This window comes from Gouania willdenowi, chromosome 5 (genome assembly GCF_900634775.1).
Source record: "Gouania willdenowi chromosome 5, fGouWil2.1, whole genome shotgun sequence".
In the NCBI taxonomy this organism is placed as follows: Eukaryota; Metazoa; Chordata; class Actinopteri; order Blenniiformes; family Gobiesocidae; genus Gouania; species Gouania willdenowi.
This window is the reverse complement of record NC_041048.1, coordinates 40,677,889-40,701,404: the sequence shown is the minus strand read 5'-3', so window position 1 is coordinate 40,701,404 and position 23,516 is coordinate 40,677,889. Positions and strand designations below refer to the sequence as shown.

The 23,516-nt window shown below is 33.2% G+C and overlaps 2 protein-coding genes across 3 annotated transcripts in view; both read left to right on the top strand.

The window, feature by feature from the left end:
- cntn2 (contactin 2) overlaps positions 1-6,477 on the top strand; it is a 29,472-nt gene extending 22,995 nt beyond the window's left edge. For both annotated transcript variants that reach the window (XM_028446293.1, XM_028446294.1), the window contains exons 20-23: positions 728-914; positions 1,979-2,091; positions 3,030-3,198; positions 5,347-6,477. In XM_028446293.1, coding sequence (XP_028302094.1) covers positions 728-914; positions 1,979-2,091; positions 3,030-3,198; positions 5,347-5,441 — 564 coding nt within the window. In that variant the 3' untranslated portion in view covers positions 5,442-6,477. The remainder of the gene's footprint in view (positions 1-727; positions 915-1,978; positions 2,092-3,029; positions 3,199-5,346) is intronic.
- A 4,305-nt stretch (positions 6,478-10,782) lies between these two features.
- chia.1 (chitinase, acidic.1) lies at positions 10,783-23,148 on the top strand. Its single transcript, XM_028446787.1, has 12 exons — positions 10,783-10,888; positions 11,104-11,145; positions 14,190-14,219; positions 14,310-14,514; positions 15,554-15,610; positions 15,697-15,862; positions 15,934-16,058; positions 17,009-17,132; positions 19,154-19,336; positions 20,685-20,801; positions 21,724-21,850; positions 22,940-23,148. Exons 2-12 carry the CDS (start codon positions 11,127-11,129, stop codon positions 23,146-23,148), a joined length of 1,362 nt encoding a protein of 453 aa, XP_028302588.1. The 5' UTR covers positions 10,783-10,888; positions 11,104-11,126.
- The last annotated feature ends 368 nt before the right edge of the window (positions 23,149-23,516 follow it).

Below are 23,516 nucleotides of genomic sequence, written 5' to 3'. Positions count from 1 at the left end.
TTGAGCCAATTTTTGCTTATTTTTACCCTTTTTCTGCAACTATTCCAAACTTTCTCTATTTTAACCTATTTTCATCACTTTTTCTAACCTCCATATATTAGTTACTGGATGGGGCTATAATAATCTTTCTCGTTATTATTTAACCTCCATATATTAGTTACTGGATGGGGTTATAATAACCTTTCTCGTTGTTATTTAACCTCCATATATTAGTTACTGGGCTTATTACGCTGGACTTGTAATCGGAGGGTTGCCGGTTCAAGCCTCACCTGGGCCATCACTGTGGGATGTTGAGGAAGTCCCTTAACCCCGAACTGCTCCCCAGGCGCCGCAAAATGGCTGCTTACTGCTCCTCAGGGATGGGTTAAATGCAGAGGACAAATTCCATTAATGTAATAACATTACATGGCCAATTAAAGACAAAAGCCCCGATTTAATTTTTAATCTTAATCTTACTGGATGGGGCTATAATAACCTTTCTCATTGTTATTTAACTTCCATATATTAGTTATTGGATGGGGCTATAATAATCTTTCTCATTGTTATTTAACTTCCATATATTAGTTATTGGATGGGGCTATAATAATCTTTCTCATTGTTATTTAACTTCCATATATTAGTTATTGGATGGGGCTATAATAATCTTTCTCATTGTTATTTAACTTCTATATATTAGTTATTGGATGGGGCTATAATAACCTTTCTCGTTGTTATTTAACTTCCATAGATTCGTTACTGGCGTCAACATGAGCGTGAGGCAGCAGCAGACAGAGTGAGGACCGCAGGTTTAGAACCAACAGCCAGGGTGTCTGGACTCCGCCCCAGCACTCGCTACCACGTGGCTGTGGCTGCATACAACAGCGCTGGGACGGGACCCCCATCTCCACGGACCACCGTCACCACCAGGAAACCACGTGAGACAACAAACACGTGTTTTTGTTTTTAAACATGTAATAAATGAGCGTTCTAATGAAGATAATATGATAATGACGGCACGATAAGGGGATTTGATACAATCTTTGGAGCTTTGACCTTTGACCTACGTTAGTGTGAAGGTCATAATTTAACCTCTAAAGAAACAACCCTGAACACCATCAACATCAGCTACGGAGAACTTTTATAACAGCAGGTCTTATGATCAACATTAGTTTCAGCATTAGAATAATGAATAATCGTTAGCATTAACACAGGATGTTTCCCTATTGGCTGCTGAGTCATTTTGTAATTTTTTTTTTTCTTTTGTTTTTTTAAATGTCATTGTTGGGATTTTGTTGTTGTTGTTTTTTTCTCATTTTTCATATTTTTGTCTCTCATTTTGTATGTTTTTGTTATCATTTTGTATATTTGACTCTCATTTTGGATATATATATATTTTTAATTTGTATGTTTTACTAATTTTTTAAAATATAAAAATGTATGAAATAAATTCTCATTTTGTATGTGTATGTTGTAATTTTGTATATTTTACTCTGGTTTTAAATATATATATTTTTTGTACGTCATTTTTTATATATTTCTTTTGTGTTTTTGTATATTTTACTTTCACATTGTATATATTTTATTTTTATTTTGCATATTTTATTGTAATTTTTTGTTGTCATTTTGTGTAATATTTACTTTCACTTTGTGTAATCTATTTCTGTAATCTTTTGTGGTCGATTCATGCATTTATTTTGGGTGCTGCACAAAATGAGGTTGGGCCACGTCTGCTTTACATATTCATGATTGTAAATACTGGAGGAAAATTTATTAAAATTAACGACAGTGACATGGAACATGTTCTGTGTGTGACACTTTCCAAATATCACAAATATTAATGCCCTTTATTGAGAAAACTCACTATTTTCACATTTAAGTAAATTAGAAATATTTTAGGTTTTACTTCTAATCAATACTTATTATTTATATAATTCTCCTCAATAATAGCTGAACATTTAAAACAGGAAGTAGACGTTCTAATGTCCTCTTTGTCTTCCAGCACCCAATCGTCCACCGGCCAACGTGTCGTGGAAAACCAGCGACTCATCAGTGACGGTCAGGTGGGATCATGTGACCGCCATGCATAACGAGTCAGCAGTGCTCGGCTACAAAGTGAGTTTAGATGGAGGACGTCACATTACCACTGAGCATTAAACGAGAACATTTTAATTTATCCAATATTATGATCCTGCTTTATTTTTATTTCTCTTCTTTTCTCTTCATGTTTTAAATTCATTATTTTCTATATATTTAATATTAATTTTTTTTGCTCTTTTCCTACTTTTGTTGGTCATTTATTACAGTACCTTTTTTACATAATTCTGACCAGGGGTTCTCAACCTTGGGGACACTGGGAGGGGCATGTTTTCAAGAAAATAAGACTAAGAATAAACAATTTGAGTGCATTTTTGCTTATTTTTACTATTTTTCTGCAACTACACTATACAGTATTTTAAGCTATTTTCATCACTTTTTCTTGTCATATTTTTGCTCCTTTTAATGCATTTTTGCTACATTACTCCCATTTCTGACACTTCTACATCACATTTCAATGACTTTTCTGCACAATTTTTTACACTTTGAAGACATTTTCAACACAGTATGTTGACCCATTGTCACTTTTAGCCTCTTTTCACCATATTTAATGCTTATTTTTTTGCTACTTTAACCACATTGATGATTTTTAATACCCATTATTTGCCAGTTTAAACTAATTATTCCTACTTTTAAAGTTACATTACCCCACATTTCTGCCACTTTTAATCCAATATTGCCACTTTGAACCCTTTTTAGCACTTTTTCTGTCTGTTTCTGTGGTTTTTAATCCAATTTTAATGACCTGCCTGTGAAGAGGGCATCATGACATGTCTGCCGTCATTTGTTTTGGTTTGTGACGTCATTTTGGAGGGTTCATCTTTAGCTTTAATAATTCACAGCATGGTTTGTACTTGTTCTTTCCACAGGTGATATAAAACGTAGTATTAAATCTATATAAATCTTATTGCTATACCTTGAGTTTTAAACTCCCGTGCTCTCATCATCTGTTCCAGGTTCTGTACAAACATGATGACGAATCCGCTCTGAAGTTTCTGGACAAATCAAAGACGTCAGTGATTCTCCCGCTGCCTAAAGACAACGGATACATCATGTTGGAGATCAGGTCGTGGGGTGAAGGTGGAGACGGACCGGCTCATGAACTCATCGTCTCTAGAGACTCGGGTGAGGAGAACATTTACACTGTATTTCCGTCATTTTGGACTGCTCTTTTAAGATTGAACATTATAGTTGGACAGTGTGAGTTTTATATTGTAGAAGCATAATATTCAACATTGTATATAAAGATTTTAAGAGACAGATTTAGACACAAAAGATTTGGAATCTATTGCAATTTCTGGGATTAAAGTGTGCGACTCAAAATTAGTTGAAAAACCAGCAATTTATAGAAAAATATTTTTACGTATTATATTATTGTTTTCTGTTTTGTCATATTCTGTAGGTACAGTTTATCAGGAATTAAATTTAATGTTTAAAGTAATTAGGCCTTAAAACCACTTTTTTCTGCTGAATCTATATATGATCAGGTATGAAGTAATGTAGTTTATTGATCCTAGTCCCACTTTTCACATTTTAGTCTAAGTATTTAAATTTAGTGTATTTAGTTGTAAAATGTCAGAGTGACTGCCCTCTATGGGTTGAACGCTGCTATTACAGTTGCATTTTGCTATTGGTTCCATGTGGAACTGTGCAGCACTGTGTGTGTGTGTGTGGGGGCGGGGGGGTGCTGCTGTGACTGGGTGTGTCCTAACTACTCTCGGAGCCACACCCATAATCGTGACATTTTTTCAAATTTCCCCCGAGTGGCAGGTCAACAAAAACCTGGGGATGGACTTTAAAGGCACACTGTGTAACTTTTGGCCACTAGGGGCGCTAGACCAGTAACTTTCACGCAAGCGCCCCCAGTGGCCTGTCGTATTTCATTTTGGATTTCACTGTCGCAAAAATAAACAGTCAGTCAGTCGGGCCAGCCTCCCTTCATCTTTTGATTGTGTATGCAGACAGTAGTGGACCTGGAACTTTGGGATAAGGATTGGCTCTAAGGGCTGGGGTGCGAAGCGGGATTGGGCTTGCCCCGCGGCTGGAGAGGCAGCCGCCGCCACTGGAGGCCCGGTGCTCGGCCTCCCTCGCCGCATCGGTGGCACTTCCGCCCAACTTCTTGGCCTCGCCGCCGTTGTCGGCCCCTTCGCCGAGGGTCAGCTCTGCGGCTGACCCCGCGCACTCTGGGTCCACTCTGACCACTCTGACCCCCGTCACTGCACTTAAATCAAAAATTGTTCAAATAACTAAATTTTACTGACATTATTTCCCATAATTTCCCCAAATTGAATAAAAATTTGTCACAAAATTCCTGCAGGGACTGATATCTGTCATTTATTAACTGATTATTACTGGTGCTTTACATACTTTGTGTCATTTACAAGTCGTGCAGGGCCTGCTTTAGGTCAATCAGTGCCCTTGGCAAGAGTGGACTTTAACTCGCCCTCCCAAATAAACAAATCGTTTTACGGTATACACAGTGTGTAAACATTATTATTTATTTTTAATATCAAGTCAAAAAAATGCAACTCTGCGACACAACTAACCATTGGAAAAAAATACAACTTATTTTAAAATTGAGAATGACACACTATAAAACATTATAACACCTAGTGCAAATGTCTCGAGGGAACAATAACAACAATGGTGCAAATTCCAAAAAAAATCAAAAACAGTTCAATCAAAAGTTAAAATAAAATATAAAAGTTTCAGTTTCAAGGACATTTCTACTTTCCTGTTTGTTTTATTAGTAAAACCAAAGAACACAATGTGCACATAACACAACAGAACTATATAGAATAGAACAAGAAATAAAATAAAATAAATACAAATATGCATAAATATTTGCAGAAGATCAGTAGGTATAGTTGCAATTTTTTAATGTTAATATTAAATTAAGAGAAAACATGTACAGTGATTGTAAATGTTTATTGTACCTTTTTAAATGATTATTATTTTTATTATTATTATTTGGGGGTGGGTGCACTTTGGCGCCCCTCCAGCAGATGGTGCCCTATACGGCCGCCTGTGTTGCCTGTTGGGAAGGCCGGCCCTGATGTCGTGTAAAGTGGAACCTTAATAACATTAATGTTGAAATTGTTTGTTTTCCCTCCTAAAACTACTTTGTTTTTGGCCCCTAAACTAAAATGAGTTTAACACCCCTGCTTTAGACTCTTGCTATACCATTGTGCTGACTCAGACTCTCAACTGTAACATGTAACGAACAACTAGAACTGCTGAATCTTTCTTTGTGTGTGTGTTTCCATCTTTCAGGGACTGGTATGATGGTACAGAACCATTCCACTGCCACCATTCACCCTCTCACCGCTCTGCTCCTGCTTCCCTATTGGCTGCTGAGAACCCTGTGATCTCCACCCACATGTGGACTCTGATAAAAAACTGAGAGTTTGTTTTATTTCTTTTAAAGTGAAGAGGCGGCGGTTGAATGCGTGCTCATGGTTCCCATTACATCACACGCCTGTCAGAGCCGCGTCGTTGTCAGACATGCACGAGCTTCAGGTGAAAACAAAGCAAAGTTTGTGTCAAACACAGGTACGATGGTTTTCTCCTGAAACGTTCAAGCCATCTTCAAACAAACATGTGTGAGAAATACAGTGTGTAACTGAGGAGTTCTTTGGTTTCATTTCATTTCATAAATCTCCTGATGTCAGTCAGATTTATCGATTTAATAATCTGTTTTTATTGGCATTTCTTTTTAACGTCCCAAACCATTTAAACGTGGTTTTTCTTAAGCCAGTCCTTAAAAAAATAAATAAAAATAAATGTCTGGTTGAGGAAATGTTTGTCACAAAAAAAGAAGAAAATGAAGAGATTAGAACAAATGTCAGCTCCATCAGAAAGTGCATTTGTCTGTTTATTATTATAGGAACCTATTGTTATTCTGCAGGTTCTTATTTCTTCTGTTTTTGAGGAAATCCTACATGCCACGCCCCCAAAAAGTCACCAAATTTTGCAGAAAAGTCCAGTCCCATCCCAGATTGTCTCTGCTGCAGAAACAGGCCGATCGTCCTCAAGGTGGCGCTACAGCAAGATTTTAAAGTTAAAATTGTTTCAAAATTCACAACAAATCAACCACGTGCCACAGATTTACAATTTTTTTTAACCAAAATCTATCCTTAACACTGATAAATAACTTTACATGTATAACTTTATTGTAAATGATGAAGTCCATCACTTTAAAACGTATTAAATCTGTGTTTTCCCACGTGTTTTTTCTCATTTCACCCCAAACTGTCCACAGCTCATCTTCAGACTGTCCTACACAAACCATCCACACACAGTTTTGATTTCTCAACAGAAAAAGTGAGCGTACAGTGCATCAAACTGTTTTTATTTGTACATTCTTGCTAAATATGTTTTCAAAGTACTTTTTTTAAATGATTGATTGATGCTGATATATGAAACATTTAAGTTTTATCTCAAAAACTGCATTTTTTTTTACAGCATTTTGAATAAATGCAAAAATGACATTTTTAATCAGTTTTTCAATATGAAGCCAATAAATTGTTAAATTAAACAAATAACCAACACATGCTGTCTAGATACAATATGTGCATTTTTGCATTATTGTCTTAACATATTTTTGACAGCCATTTGGCTTTGTCAGTTATCAAAGCTACATGTGACATTTCCATTTGTTAATTAACTCACTAATATAGAACAGTGTTTCTCAAATGGGGGTACGTGGTGCAGAAAATCTTTAAATCAAACGGGGTCACAATCCAAAAAATAGGTTGGGAACCACTGCAGTAAATACTGTTTATTTCCACTTATTTACGAAATTAGATTCTTTAAAATGTGGGTTTTCACTCATTCATCCCCTCATTATGCTGTATAGTTTTAGTTTTTTTTTATATAGTTTTGTAAGCAAAATGTTGCTACTAGACGAGAGCCAAAAATGTTTGAAAACCACTGATAGAGAACATCATCTCATGTGCCAGAAATTGTGAATTCAAGCCTTAAAATGATGTAAAAATGCTGATGAGATGAGAATGCCTCATTTTGACTAAAATTGCCTGGCCCCGACCATTGCTGTGCAGCAGCTATAATTATAACAGTTTTTTTTAATTCCTATTCCTGTCTGAACGCTGTTTTCTCTTAAAGTTTTATATTTGGCGTTGATGTGAAATTGGGAGACAGGAATGAGAGGAAACGTATTGATAGTATTGATGCTGATTTTTTTTAATTTTATTTTTAAGCTGTTCTATAATGGATTATACTATTTATTTTTATTTATGAGCCCGTGTCTGTTTCAACAAGGGAAAAATGTGAACCATATCAGTGTAATTAAGGTTCAGGGTTTAACCTGTGCTTTCAATTTGATGAATGGAGGGATTCTGGGAAGTTTTCCATTTTTATAACTGTTTGTAGAATTTGCTGAAGCAGCAGAATTGTAGATGAAAGAGGTGATTGTGAGTAGCATATGAACATGGTTATTAATCACAGTCACTGTACGTCTGTCAGCCACTATCAGCTGCTGTGATGTAACAGGACACAGTGCAACAGAATGTACAGCTGACCTTTCTGTTCCCAACAATGATTCTATTGTTCTTTTTCCTCAAAACTCCATTATTATTAATAAGGTTTGATACACAAACAAAACTGCTGCGTACAGTTTGTATTGTTGTGTCTGACTCATAAAACTAGTATTAATTCTGTAACTATGGAAATTATAGCTACAAAGTGTCCCCACTAACCATAGGACGAGGTCGTTTCATGTGTACAGCACATTTCATACTGAGGACAACTCTGTTTTTAAAAAAACGTTAATTGTGCAAAGAATGTTTTGCTTTTTTACCATTGTTTTTTAATGCATCGTGCCTAACTGCATAATAATGATGATTGTTCAGACCAGAGGAGGGAAACTTTATCACAGCACAGCCACAAAAATGTGATTGTATCTGATTTTAAGGTCACATTATTAATATTAATGTTAAAATTAGAATATAGACCAAGCTCAGTGTTAATACAGGAATGAACAAAAGGTTTTCTTCTGTTTTTTTTCTAAATTGGTGAGTAATTTTTTATAATTTTGTTATTGTTTTGTGTGATTTCTTTTTTTAATTATTATTATCAATTTGTGTTTTTCAATTTTTATTTTTATTTAATTTATTTATTTATTTAAATTTTTATATATATATGTTTTTAATTTATTCATTTTTTATTTTTGTATTTATGTTTTTTTTGTATTTGTTTTTTATTTAATTTTTTATTATTTATTTATTTATTTATTTTTATTATTTATTTATTATTATTTATTTATTTTTTTGTGCTTTTGTTCTTTTGTATATTTTTCTGAAATTTTCTGAATACTTATTTTTGATTTTCTATTTTTTTTGTGTGGTAATTTTATTTGTTTAAAAGGTTGTTTTTTGTCTTGTCATTTGTTGTGTTTTATGAATCATTGTGTGCTATTTTTATTTTATTTTTGTTATATTCACAAAGTGACATCAAAAGTACATTAAATTACCTCACAAACACACAAGACAGCTACAAATGTACACAAACATATAATATAGACTCTTAACACACAAAACAACAACAGAAATAAACAGAAAATTTGATAAAACGATACAAAATGACAACAAAAGCACACAAAACGTTGACATGAAAAACAAAAGTATTAATTTGTTCTTATGCTGTATGAATGTCCAAATTGGTTCATATTCAAAATGCTGACAGATAAACAACACAAACACTTTTTAAAAAATCAGTTTTCTATTAAAACTAATCCAATATTGGGCTGTATCTGAATGTACTATCGTTCTAATTATTCAGAGTTGGTACAGATTTTAATTTGCCAAATAAAATGACTTCACTTCAGGTTAGATTCATTGAAAATGATCAGTTTTCAGGTGAGAGTTAAAGTGAATTACAGTAATAATGATTTAAATGTATTATTCTGTAAATGTAGAGGACTAATGGTTTGGCACTGTTGTTTATTTATGTTTTCAGTTGAATCCAATCTCTGATTTATGTATTATTTTTACTGTCAGACGTCCACGGTTGTTAGCATAGTTAGCGGTTCCCTCCTCCATTGTTGCACATGTGTTACTTTGTAAAAAGTGTTTTCTTACAGCCTTAAATAGTAAATATAGTTCTAAGTCACACTTTGGTTGGATGTTTAATAATAACTGGATCATGCTTGCAGCTGCGTATCAGAACCATGCTAGCGGCTACGTAGCAGGATCATGCTAGCAGCTATGTAGCAGGACCATGCTAGCGGCTAAGTAGCAGGATCATGCTAGCGGCTACGTAGCAGGATCATGCTAGCGGCTACGTAGCAGGACCATGCTAGCAGCTACATAGCAGGATCATGCTAGCGGCTACGTAGCAGGACCATGCTAGCGGCTAAGTAGCAGGATATAGTTTTTAATTATTTCTAACCTTAACTCACAACAAAATATCATCTGAGCAGAAATGTGGAGAGTTGAGTTTGATGGAATGTACAACGGTAAATAAACGTCATTTCTAACGATTCTGATTTTTCTTCATGTTTTGTAACTAAAAAATAACACTGTATGAGTTGTATTCTGTACTCTGTGATACATTTAGATTTAACATTCATTATTTAGATTTAAGTCTGATTTTTAGATTTTAGCTTCCTTTTATAAATAAATATTGCTTTTTCTCCCGATTTATTTCCCCATTTTTGCAAGTTCTTTTTGACACTTTAATCCAATTTTTGTCCTTTCTTTAACCATTTATTGACACTTTTCATGCAAATAAGCCACCTTTTGCCATGTTTCCTTTGCCCCTACATTTTTTTTGTCCCACATATTTGTCCTTTTTCACTATTGTTTGCCACATTTTGCTCATTTAAACTCCATTTTGCCGTTACATACCACCTGTTTCCTCTTTTTTGTTCTTTTTGGCCCATTTTAATCACTTTTCACTCTTTTCTTGCCATGTTTTTGCCACTTTTGGGCCATGTTATCCCATCTATATTCATTAAGGGGGAAAGTTGTTAACCCCTTTTTACCATTTGTCCCATTGTTTTTGATTTTAGCTTCATTTGCAAATAAATGTCCTTAAACCAATTTTTTTTTACACTTTTGTATAATTTTTGTCCTTTCTTTAACCATTTTTTGACACTTTTCATCCAAATAAGCTGCATTTTGCCCAATAAATACCTTTCCTTTCCAAGTTTCCTTTTGTCCTATACATTTTGCCTCTTTTTGTCCCATATTTTTTTGCCATTTTGCTCATTTAACTACCTTTTGCCATTACATACTACCAGTTTCCTCTTTTGTGCCCATTTTGTGCCACTCTTGACTACTTTTGGCCGATTTTAGTCACTTTTCACTCTCTTCTTGCCATGTTTTTGCCACTTTTGGACCATTTTAGGCCATCTTCTATAAAAGAAGTCACGTTTTTGAGGAACAAGGATGTAAACTCTGCAGGCCAGAGATGTTTGAGGTCACATTGTGCAGGTTTCCAACAATGGAAGGGTTCAAAGAGTGCTGAAGTTTTCTTCAGATCTGTACTTTTTAGGGAGCGTTTCCTTCTCGTTATCGAGCAGTAAAGTTGCAACACGGACTGATTAGTTAATGAAAACATGTCTGCAGGTGAGGACATTGGTCAAGGTTGGTTCAAACGGTGGCTGCATGTATAGCTATACATGAAATGCTTTAGGATGACAATAACGGCCTTACCTTATGCTATATCTCTACCTTATGTCAATTAGACAGAATCCTTATCAGCTGCACTTTGTTACAGTCACTTTAGAGGTAAATATAAAGCTGGTGCAAACCGACCCAGCTCTGTCCTCTGCTCCAGCTTCTTTCCAACAAAGGTATGAAAAAATCACCATCACTGCTTCTAACTCAGCTGCATTATCACCATTCATGAGGAAATGTAACAGTAAACTGTGTAGGTTTCAACACATGCTCGGACTGTTTGACATGAGTTAAATGAGTTTCCACTGAATGTAATGACAGTTTTTTCCCTTGTGTGTGAATCATCTGATGCTAATGCTAATGCTAATGTTGGGACTGTTCTGATTTGCAGCAGATTTACAGCTTTTTTGGAAAATGGCTAAACTTCTCACAGGTAAGAATCATTCATTCATTTTTCTTTAATTTATGGAACTTATGATTTAGAAGCTAAACTAGACTGTTTGCTAGAATATAACACACATTCTTCCGCACCATTTGTTAAACTATCAAGACAAATAAAAATTCCCGGTTTCCTTTTTCAAATAATTTTAAATCAGGCTTAGTTTAAACCACTCACTAACAGGTATAAGGTGTGTACGACCAGCTCACTTTGGAGTGATGCTGTATAATAATAGTAGGGGTGTAACAAAATAGTCAATTCACGATACGAAATACAATATAGGGCTGACGATACGAAATACACACAATACGATATAAAAAATTTACAAAAAAAATATCCCAATGAAGAGAAACAAATGTGTAACAACTGTTTGTTGATGAAAAACAACATGACTGTAAAAGTGTGAGACAGTGTGTGGAAGTGTTTAGTTTCACAAATAAAGAATGAAAACAAATGTACCACTCTAGCTGTTTTTATTATTATTATTATTATTATTATTATTATTTCTGTTACACACAGGTTGGTAAATATTGGACTTTCCATTCATTAGCTCCTCCTTCAGTCCTGCACCAATGTTTGGGCCTGTGTGTGAATCAAATATGGCTGGTGTTGTGTTTCACGTAGCATTTTATTTCCCACTCACAGTCTCAATAGTGTGGCTCTAACTGTTGTGACATGATCCGTCTCAACCTCTGCTTAGAACAGGCTTTAGTGTCGGATGTGTTGGAATACGGACGCTCCACGGACACGTTGGACCCCAGTGTTCGCTCATTTGCTGTTTCTCCCTCTCAATCATAAGCAGTAGTGAAATAGAGTTCCTTAAACTCTGATATAACCAACTTATGAGTCGATGGAGCATCCACGTTGTCCACCTTCATGTAAACACTGCAGCGTCTGAGCTGCTACAGGAAGCAGGAGGGTCAATTATCATCGCACCCCTGTGCTTTTTTGAAACTTGATTTTATTTTCTGCACCTTTGAATTTTACGTCACTGTTTTTTTTTATTTCATAAAATATGGTGCTACGAAACTTTGTTACATTCCTAATAAATACGGATGCACGATAATGGGTTTTTGGCTGATATTTTACAACTCATTTGGCGTTTACTGATATCGATATTTTTCCTCTAATTGCAGAGATCATCTAGTTTGTGTCGTGGAATTAACAAACAGAATTATTCTGCCGACTCTTCTTTATCATGTTGGCAAATGCAGACATGAGACAAAGCTGAAAATAATGTAACATCACAAACATTCCTTCTGCAAAATAATAAAAATACTTCAACTTACGTCAACATGTATAAAACATGTCATATTTATTCATGACGATTGTTTTTAATCTAAACAATGAAGATACTTGCAGCCTGTTCAACTTAACAATTACTATCAACTTAAAGTTTGTATTTTAGTAGTAAATGTCATTTTTATACGATCCAAACAGTGTGAGCCGTATATATATATTATATTAGAGAAAAAAATCTAACTGTTTGTAAATGTGTAAATTCACTGAATATTGAGTGTCTCTTATTTTGTAGATTTACAAACACTCCTGCAGTGTGCTCCATAAACACAAGATGGCTGCACTTAGCCCCGCCTCTTCATTGGCGATGAGGCGTCAGTCAGTGCCCAATCCTTTCACGTGCCTGATCCTTTCAACGCATGCGCAACTCGTCTCCATCCTATTTTAAGGCCGTTCGTGCACTATTTAAACGGTTGAAACCCTGCTACTTAAAAATTATTAGAAATGTATGTTTTGGGTGAATTCCGATACATTTTGGTTTTTATCTTATTTTCTGTTTGGGTTTTGATTGTAAATGTTGTGTATTGTGTTTTTATCCATTTTTTTTTATTTTTTAAAACACCACAAAATAGTCACATATTTAAATGTGTACTATTAAAATATTGAACTAATGTTGTCTGGTGGATTTAAATATCACGTCCCAGAAGCTCTGTCGTAAGGACTGCGAGTGAAGGAAGTGAAGTAGTTCACGTGCATGCGTTGAAAGGGTCTGAAAGGATTAGACGTATATGATGTTTATGATGTTGATCAAGGAAGCAACGCCTCTTAATTAATCAGTTTATTTGGTGGGATAGACAATGTCCGATATTTAATTTTGAGAATAATATCGTGCATCACTAATGTAATAATATGTTTCACGATTTGGGACAAACTTTTAATTTGAGTACCGGTAAATAGTGTTGCAGTAGTCGAGACCGATCTTGGTCTCGAGACCAAGTTTTTTAAAGGTCTCGATCTTGTCTCGGACTCAGGATTTTCCCTCAAGACCGTTAGAGACCAGCACTAATTCCTGCTATTTTTAAACTTTTTTATAATGTGATAATAACACGGAGAAGAACGGGATAAAACAATCCTTTATTCATTATTTAATCCACCCTGTATAATGACCACAACCTTCCTTAATGTGACTGAGTGACGTGTGTGACACACTCACACACATACTCACACACAAGTAGGAGAGAGAGGCGGAGCTAAACATGTCCCCTAACTTGTTGGTTGTGAAATTTGGTTTCACGAACCATAAATAATACATTTGTAAAAGCAAAGAGGAAACACTCTGTAGGTGACCAGCCATGTCATTTCTTGGCAGAAACACTTTTAAACACTTGCTGTACATTCAGCTGACATAAAAATCTTGTTTTCAAATATGGAGAATAATTGTGAACTTATCAGTAGCAGTTTTAATATTTTAGTTCATTTTTTGCAGGCACCGTTTTTGTTTGTCAAATATATTAAAAAAAAAGAAGCTAAAACTAAAGACAGAATGTTATTTAACTGTCGAACCTTGTCATAATTTTATTTATTTATATATTTTTTTAAATTGAAAAAAAAAAATGTTTACGGTCTTGGTCTCGGTCTCGATGCATTCTGGTCTCGGATAGTGTGGTCTTGAACACAACACTACCGATGAATAGCTTATTGAAAAAAACTTTTACTTAAACCATGTGTTTTTGGTATAAATATTTTTTATGTTTTTTAAAGTGACTAAAACGTAGTGACTGGTTTCTGTTTTACTGTAGTGGTTGGTGTTCTGTTTGCTCTGCACATGGGTGAGTGTCCACACTTGTATTTAAAGATTATTTTCCATCTTTAAACATAGAAAAAGCACATTTATCTTCCTCTGCTCTTCTGTTTCACAGCTTCCTCCAGTAAACTGGTGTGTCACATGACCAACTGGGCCCAGTACAGACCCAGCAACGCTAAGTTTACCCCAGAGAACATCGACCCCTTCCTGTGCACTCACATCATCTACTCCCTGGCCTCCATCAACAGCTTCAACCAGATCAGTGCCATTGAATGGAACGATGAGCAGCAGTACAGTAGACTGCAGACTCTGAAGAAAGTGTGAGTTTCAACATTTACACTAAATTATATTTACTGATCGTTACCTGAGCCACAGCATCACATCATTTTATTTCAATTCCACTATAGACTTTTATTATAATACACTGAGAGACAAAAACCTTCACAAGTGGTAAAATAGACTTTCATTTGACTGTTTTGTTCATTTTTAACTTGTTGAAAGTGTGCCAGACATGCATATTACAGTTAATGCAGTTCATTAATGGTGTAATAAAAATTTATTTGGTGATATATCGCAATATTTCACCGCACAATTATTATTGTAGTATTGATCCAAAAAATGTCCAAATTGATTTTTTTCAATCATGTTTTTAATGAAAAAACAAAAAACTCACTCCTCAATGAATTTTAGTTGAAAGTTGATTCACATAAAACATACTGGGCACTTTTATACATGTATTTGGTTACTTTAAAAAATGTAATTTGACAGTTTGATAAATCCAACTTGTTTTTTTTTTTACATTTGTGCTTGAAATACAGTTAGTTATCATTTACTTGTTCTCACAAGTTTTAAAATAAGGAAATACATTTAATTTCATGCCATTTTATTTTGTACTTGTAAAGTTGACTTTTCTAATTATTGATATCGTGATGTATATTGTATTGTTTAGTAACGGGATATATCGTATCGTGACATGAATTTTACACATTTTTACCATATTTTTCACTGTGAAACCTGTGAAATGTTTTCTTTTGCAAAAGCTGGAAATCAAATCTCACAAAATCGGACGTCATCACATTGTGTGCTTTTTTGGTGTATTTCTGCTAAAGAAATATTAAATTCATAACAATAATGAACTCCATTAACAATATTAAGCATGTATGGGACAAATGTGTGAAGTTTACCAGCCTGTATTGACATCTGATTGGGTAACGACAAGGAAATGGAAACAAAACCCAAACTGACACGGAGGAGAAATGGAATGAAAAAGTGGAAACTCTTGGAATGTTTTTCTCAAAGTCATATGTCTAGCTTTTAATTTTAAATATGTATCTTAGTTTTTCATTATGTGTCTTCTAGAAACCCTGAGCTACAGACTCTTCTGTCTGTGGGAGGTACAGTCTATGGTGTGAGCCCGTAAGTTCATCCAGTAATAAGATAAGAATAAATCTGTATCTGGGCCTTAAAGTGGACCTCAGCTCAGCTTTGTGTCGTCTCACCAGGTTCATCGCCATGGTTTCAACACCTGAGAGCCGCTCAGCCTTTATAAAGTCAGCCATCAGATACCTGAGAACACACAGCTTTGATGGTCTGAACCTGGCCTGGGAATATCCGGCACACAACGGGAGTCCAGAACAGGACAGGACCAGGTTCACTTTGCTCATACAGGTACATTTTATTACACTAAATAGTTTTATTTTTCATTCTCGTGCTCATTTCTTCCATGTTTTCATCCACAGGAGCTTTCTAAAGCCTTTGAGAACGAAGCCAGAGAGAACAGGAAGACTCAGCTGCTGCTTTCTGCCAGCGTTGCTGCCAACCTGGCAACCATTGACAGAGCTTATGAAGTGGAGAACATTTCAAGGTGAGACCATGTAAATCCATGTACAATGTTGTCTGAGCAATCTATAAGAAACAATAAAGAGGTTAGTTTGTTTTGGATTCATTTTTAGTTTTTTTTGCTGTCATTTTGTTTATTTTTGGGTAAATTTTGTATTTTTCAAATTGTTTTGTGTATTTTGAAGCCTTTTTTAATCATGTGAAAATTTTATTGCTTTTTTTTTGTCAATTTGTGTGTTTTTGTTGACAATTTTTGGAGTCATCTTTATTAATTCAATAATTTCCAGAATTTTTTTAAAACCTTTTTTTTTAATTATTTTGTAAATGTGTGTATTTTTGTAATCATTTTGTGTAGTTTGGAGACATTTAATCTTTTTTTTAAATAATTTTGGGAACCATTTCAATCACTTTTTTCTGTTTTTTGTTATAATTATATTTTGTTGAGATATTTTTGTAGTCAATTTGTGTGTTTTTGATGACATTTTGTATATTTTTTTTCTGAAAATAATACATTTGGGAATCATTTGAATTTAAATTTCTGTGGTCAATTAGTTTTTGTTGACATTTTTAGTAGTTTTGGAATTATTTTGTGTATTTTCTGGAGGCATCTTGTCTAATTTAATCATTTTGGGAATTCTTTTAAATCCTTTAATGTATTTTTTAATTTTTTTGAACATTTGTATAGTTTTGTATTTATTTTGTGTGTTTTGAAATTCTTATTTTGGGAGTCATTTCTATTTTTGTTGAAATTTTGCGTTTCTTTTTCTTGACATTTGGTGTATTTTTGTTGTAGTTTTGTGTTTCTTGAGTCATTTTACGTATTTGTTTTAATAAAGTGACACATGTCGTCCATGTTTGAGCTTGTGTAATGTCCAGTACTGTTGAGTTTATTACAAAGTCCCTCAGTTTTCCATTTTAAAGACATTTAGATGAGATTTGTACTAATATTTGACATTTTTTCTTTTTCATCACAAGTCATCTTGACTTCATCAACGTTCTGACCTTTGACTTCCACGGACACTGGGAGGCAGCGACTGGACACAACAGCCCCCTGTACCACAGCTCCTCTGACTTTGGTTCATACGTTCATCACAACATAGTAAGATCTATACGTTAACTTTAATAAGAACAAAACACAACATAGTAATAATTATACGTTAACGTTAATAAGAACAAAACACAACATAGTAACAATTATACGTTAACTTTAATAAGAACAAAACATAGTAAGATCTATACGTTAACTTTAATAAGAACAAAACACAACATAGTAATAATTATACGTTAACTTTAATAAGAACAAAACATAGTAAGATCTATACGTTAACGTTAATAAGAACAAAACACAACATAGTAACAATTATACGTTAACTTTAATAAGAACAAAACACAACATAGTAATAATTATACGTTAACTTTAATAAGAACAAAACAAAACATAGTAATAATTATACGTTAACTTTAATAAGAACAAAACATAGTAAGATCTATACGTTAACTTTAATAAGAACAAAACACAACATAGTAATAATTATACGTTAACTTTAATAAGAACAAAACAAAACATAGTAATAATTATACGTTAACTTTAATAAGAACAAAACATAGTAAGATCTATACGTTAACTTTAATAAGAACAAAACACAACATAGTAATAATTATACGTTAACTTTAATAAGAACAAAACAAAACATAGTAATAATTATACGTTAACATTAATAAGAACAAAACACAACATAGTAATAATTATACGTTAATTTTAATAAGAACAAAACAAAACATAGTAATAATTATACGTTAACTTTTTAATAAGAACAAAACACAACATAGTAATAATTATACGTTAACTTTAATGAGAACAAAACATAGTAAGATCTATACGTTAACGTTAATAAGAACAAAACACAACATAGTAATAATTATACGTTAATTTTAATAAGAACAAAACACAACATAGTCATAATTATACTGTACGTTCACTTTAATAAGAACAAAACATAGTAAGATCTATACGTTAACATTAATAAGAACAAAACACAACATAGTAATAATTATACGTTAATTTTAATAAGAACAAAACACAACATAGTAATAATTATACGTTAATTTTAATAAGAACAAAACAAAACAGTAATAATTATCCATTAACTTTTTTAATAAGAACAAAACACAACATAGTAATAATTATACTGTACGTTCACTTTAATAAGAACAAAACATAGTAAGATCTATACGTTAACATTAATAAGAACAAAACACAACATAGTAATAATTATACGTTAATTTTAATAAGAACAAAACAAAACATAGTAATAATTATACGTTAACTTTTTAATAAGAACAAAACATAGTAATAACTTTTACGTAGAAATGTTGGTTTTCCTAAAAGTTCACAATGATTAATTTTTGTTTTCACTGATTTGCAAACTCTAGCATAGATCTAGATGTTTTATCACAGCAGGGTGACAAAAATGTGATTGTATCTGATTTAAGGGTCACATGATCAATATTCATGTCAGCATTTGAATAATATCCAATCTGAGCATTAATACAGGAAATAACAAAGTTATCGTTGTCTTTTTTTTCCTCTCTCTCTAATTATGTCGGTTTTTGAAGTAAATTTGTGTTTTTTTGTTGTTGTTTTGAACGACAAAATGACATCAAATATACACAAAAGACAAACATAAATAATCAATCTATACTATAATAATTTCTCTCCAAAACCACACAAGAAAACAATAAAAACCCACAATGAAAATACAAAACAACAGTAAATTATGCAAAACAGCAACAAACACACAACACCAAAAATACACAAAAGGACAAAAAAAAACACACAAACTCGTTGTTTTCCCGTGTTAATGCTCAGATTGGTCATTATTATAAATGCTGACATGAATGTTGGTCATGTGACCCTCAGATCTGATAACATCACCATTTTCCATCTCACATTCCGTATCAATGCATTATTAATAATTCTTTTGGTTTAAAAAAAAAGGTTTTGGGGATTTTTGTTTGACTTTAAGTTATCTTACAAAAAGAAATAGAAGTATAAAGTGTTACATTTCCACACTGCAAGGTTGTGAATATTTCTTTTGTGATTTTCCTGTTTTTTCCTAGAATTCCTCCGTCTCCTATTGGCTGCAGCTTGGAGCTCCAGCTGAGAAGCTGTTGTTGGGGTTTCCAACCTATGGTCGTACGTTCCGTCTGGCTGGTGCTGCTAATGGTTTGGGAGCTCCTTCCACTGGAGCTGCAGACGCTGGACCGTACACGAGAACCGCTGGTTTCTGGTCATATTATGAGGTGAGTTATTGATTTTCATTTCATTTTTTAAACCCTTTTTTGTAACTATTTTGTAAATTTGTGTATTTTGGAGACATTTTATCTTTTTTTTTAAAATCATTTTGGGAATCATTTGAATCACTTTTTTTCTGTTTTTGTAGTATAATTATATTTTGTTGAGACATGGTGTATTTTTGTACTCATTTTGTGTATTTTTTTCTGAAAATAATACATTTGGGAATCATTTGAATTTAAATTTCTGCGGTCAATTAGTTTTTGTTGACATTTTTAGTAGTTTTGGAATTATTTTGTGTATTTTCTGGAGACATCTTGTCTAATTTAATTATTTTGGGAATTCTTTTAAATCCTTTAATGTATTTTTAATTTTTTGTACATTTGTATAGTTTTGTGTTTATTTTGTTATTTTGTGTTTCTTGAGTCATTTTGCATATTTTTCTTGACATTTTGTGTATTTTTGTTGTAGTTTTGTGTTTCTTGACTCATTTTATTTATTTTATTTTACTGAATATTAACACAGAAACCTGTAACTAATCAACTGGTGGTCCACGGTACTGAAGTGGCCCATTAATCAACTCAGTTTATCAATACTAATATTATTAAAAATGTATTTATACGTACACTAATTTTTATTGTTTTATTATTCCAGAAGATGTAAAATTATTTTTGTTGTTGATGTTTATTTCAACTCAGTTGTACATCAAGTAAAGGAATAATTATTTTGTGTATTTTGAAGACAATTTGTCTAAAATATATATATATATATATCATTTTGGTATTCATTTGAATTTTTTTTTGATATAATTTGTGTGTTTTTATTGAAATTTTCTGTGTTTTTTGAAAATTTGGGGGATTTTGAAGCCATTTTGTTTATTTTTTCTTTTTAAATCTTTTCGTGAATCATTTGTATTTTTGTAGTCAATTTGTCTGTTTTTGATGACCTTTTCAGAATTTTTGTTGAGATTTTGTGTATTTTGCTGTTGTTTTGTGTGTTTTTGTCATTTTTTTGTTCATTTTTGGGGTTGTTTTTTGAATTATTTTGTCAATTTTTTTTTTAAAACAAATCATTTTGGGAATTTTTTTACTACTTTATTAGTGTGTTTTGTTGACATTTTGTGCGTTTTTGGAATACTTTGTGTATTTTGAAGACATTTTGTCTATTTTTGTGATATTATTATTTTTACTTAGTTGTACATCAAGGAAAGGAATAATATTACTGGGATTTGTTTGACCGCTTTAAAAATTTGGCCTAGGAGTAAATAAAGCTCTAACATTTGTAGAATAAAGAGGTTAAATGTTTAGTTTCCTTTCCTGCTCTAACTATAGTTGTTTTTCTCTACATCTATTCTAGATCTGTGAGTTCATCAGCAGTGCTACAGTAGAATGGATCTCTGAGCAGGACGTGCCCTACGCCACCTACGGCAGCGCCTGGGTCGGATACGACGACCGCCGCAGTTTTTCCTCCAAGGTAACACAAAGCTACGCTTCTGTCATGTGTCAAACTCAAGGTCCGCGGGCCAAACCCGGCCCTGTAGAGAATATATTTTGACCCACAGGAGAAATTTTAAACAACAAAGAAAACATGAATCATTGTGTAAATGACCAAATAAATCAGTTGTAGATATCTCAGTCCCTTTAAATACACAAATTCAATCAAAATCCACAGTTTTCTGATGCTTATATCACATGATGGAACTCTTTTTTTTTATTTTCACTCTCAATTTTTCCAAAATCATGCAATTTTTATCAAATTTTTCCTCAAACTTTCCCTAAATTAGATATAATAAATTGGTCATAAAATCAAGGAAATGTAATTCAAGGTCCTGCAGGAACTATTATTGTCACTTAATGTTGCTATACATCAGGAATTAGTGTTTATATTGTCATTTTGTGGGTTTTTTACAAACATTTTGTATTTTCTGTTGTTTTTTATATATTATTTATCTTTTTCTGGTTTTTTTTTTGTGTTTTTTTTAAGTCATTTTATGTTTTTCTATGGCTATTTTGCATAATCTGTATTCTAATTTTGGGGTTTCTTTTTTTGTGTTGTTTTGTCTATACTTTTCTGTTATTTTTGTTGTCATCTTGTGCGTTTTTAAAGTAATTTAGATTATTTTAGTTGTATTATGTGTATCATTTTAGTCATTTTATGTATTTTCTGCACAAAATCAGTTCGAAGGCCACATGTGGCCCCCGGGCCTCCAATTGCCAATGCCTACCTCACTTTTTATATCAGTAATAACTGGGGGTCCAAACTAGATCATAATAATGTAGAAATTACTCATTTTCTCTTAAATCTGCATTCTACTTGAGATGAAACTGAACTAAAAAGACCCTAACCCTTTGTTCTGATGGTCTTTTCATCCAGATGTTTGTTTGAATCCCTGTAGGTCCAGTGGTTGACTGCCAGTGGTTTGGGGGGGGCTCATGTGTGGACCCTGGACTTGGACGACTTCACTGGTTCCTTCTGCTCAACAGGGTCTTATCCTCTCATCAACCACCTCAGGATGTCCATGGGTAAAGTGTTTATATGTCTCTGCATCTTTAAAGTCATACCCTGCTTTACACAAACCTATAATATCAGCTATGGCAACTTGTTTCAAATGATGAAGAGTCAAAAATGACTCCAAATTTAGAGAAGAATACACAAAATGACTTTAAAAATAAACCTAAAAACCACCAAAAATACACAAGAGACTCCAAAAACACACATTACAGATGAATACACAAAATGACTTCAAAAACACTCAAAACCATGACAAAAAACACAAAACAACAACAAAAAACACAAAAGGACTTTAAAAAAAACACAAAACTACAAAAATGACTCTAAAAACAGACAAAATTAGAGAAGAATACACAAAATGACTTTAAAAAACCTAAAAACCACAAAAATACACAAAAAAAACCCACAAAAAATAATTTTAATGCAGAAAAATTACTTTAAAACAATCAAAAATACACAAAAAGACTAAAAAAACACACAACACTGGAGATGAATACACAAAATGACTTTTTGTGAAAAAACACTCAAAACTATGACAAAAAACACTAAACCACAACAAAAATACACAAAATTACTTTGCAAACACGCAAAAAAATGACTCCAAAAAACACACAACATTAGAGAAGAATAATCAAAATGACTTCAAAACACAACAAAAATACTATATATTAACAAAAATAATTCAAAAAACACAGAAAAAGATACATAATAACTACAAAAACAAATAAAATGACAAAAAATAATAATACAAAAAATGACAGATAAAAAAACTCAAAAGCACAAAAAATACAAAAAATGACTCCAAAAACACAAAGATACAAATGAATCCAAAAACACATAAAATGATGAAAAAGAAAATACACAAAATAACAAATTGATTCTAGTTTTTTCAACATTTGAGATTTTCACTTGTGATTTGAAAGAGTTGCTGAAACTTTGTTTTTGTCTTAAAATGAAACTAAAATTAAAGAGAGAATTCACTCTAAATGTTTTTTTTTTAATATTTTTTGTTTGTTTGATGGAGCTACATCACATTAAATAATTCCTCTGTCCCTCTGAAATGTTTTCTAATTAGTTTTCTCTCATTTTCTCCTCTGCAGGCTTTGGTCCCAAACCCACCACGACTCCGGCCCCCACCACCACCAGAGACCCCCTGGCTGACTTCTGTCGTGGTCGTCCTGATGGTTTGTATGAGAACGTCTCTGATAAGGGCAGCTACTTCCAGTGTTTCCAGGGAATCACGTACCTCCATCGTTGCCAGCCTGGCCTGGTTTACTGGGACAGCTGCAAGTGCTGCAACTGGCCCTGAACACACAATAGAAATAAACAGCACTGTGTGTGTGTGTGTGTGTTTTCTCTCTTTATAGAAAGTTTTAATCAGCTTTATTCATATCCATTCCCCAAATAAAGACTCTGTACCATTTTTTTCTGTTTGTGTCTGATGATTTTGAGTAAAGACGATCAATATTAGCTGTTTGCAGAATCCAATTTCACATATAAACAGATGCCGATATAAACCTAGACCCCCCTCTCCTAATGTTAGATCACATTGTTTTTATCTGCATTGAATTGACACGTTAAGCCCAATCTAAATGTGGATGTTTTCTACATAAAACATAATCTATGTATAATAATAATGTGAGCGCTGCAATTGGTGCTGTGTTGTTTTGATGCGCC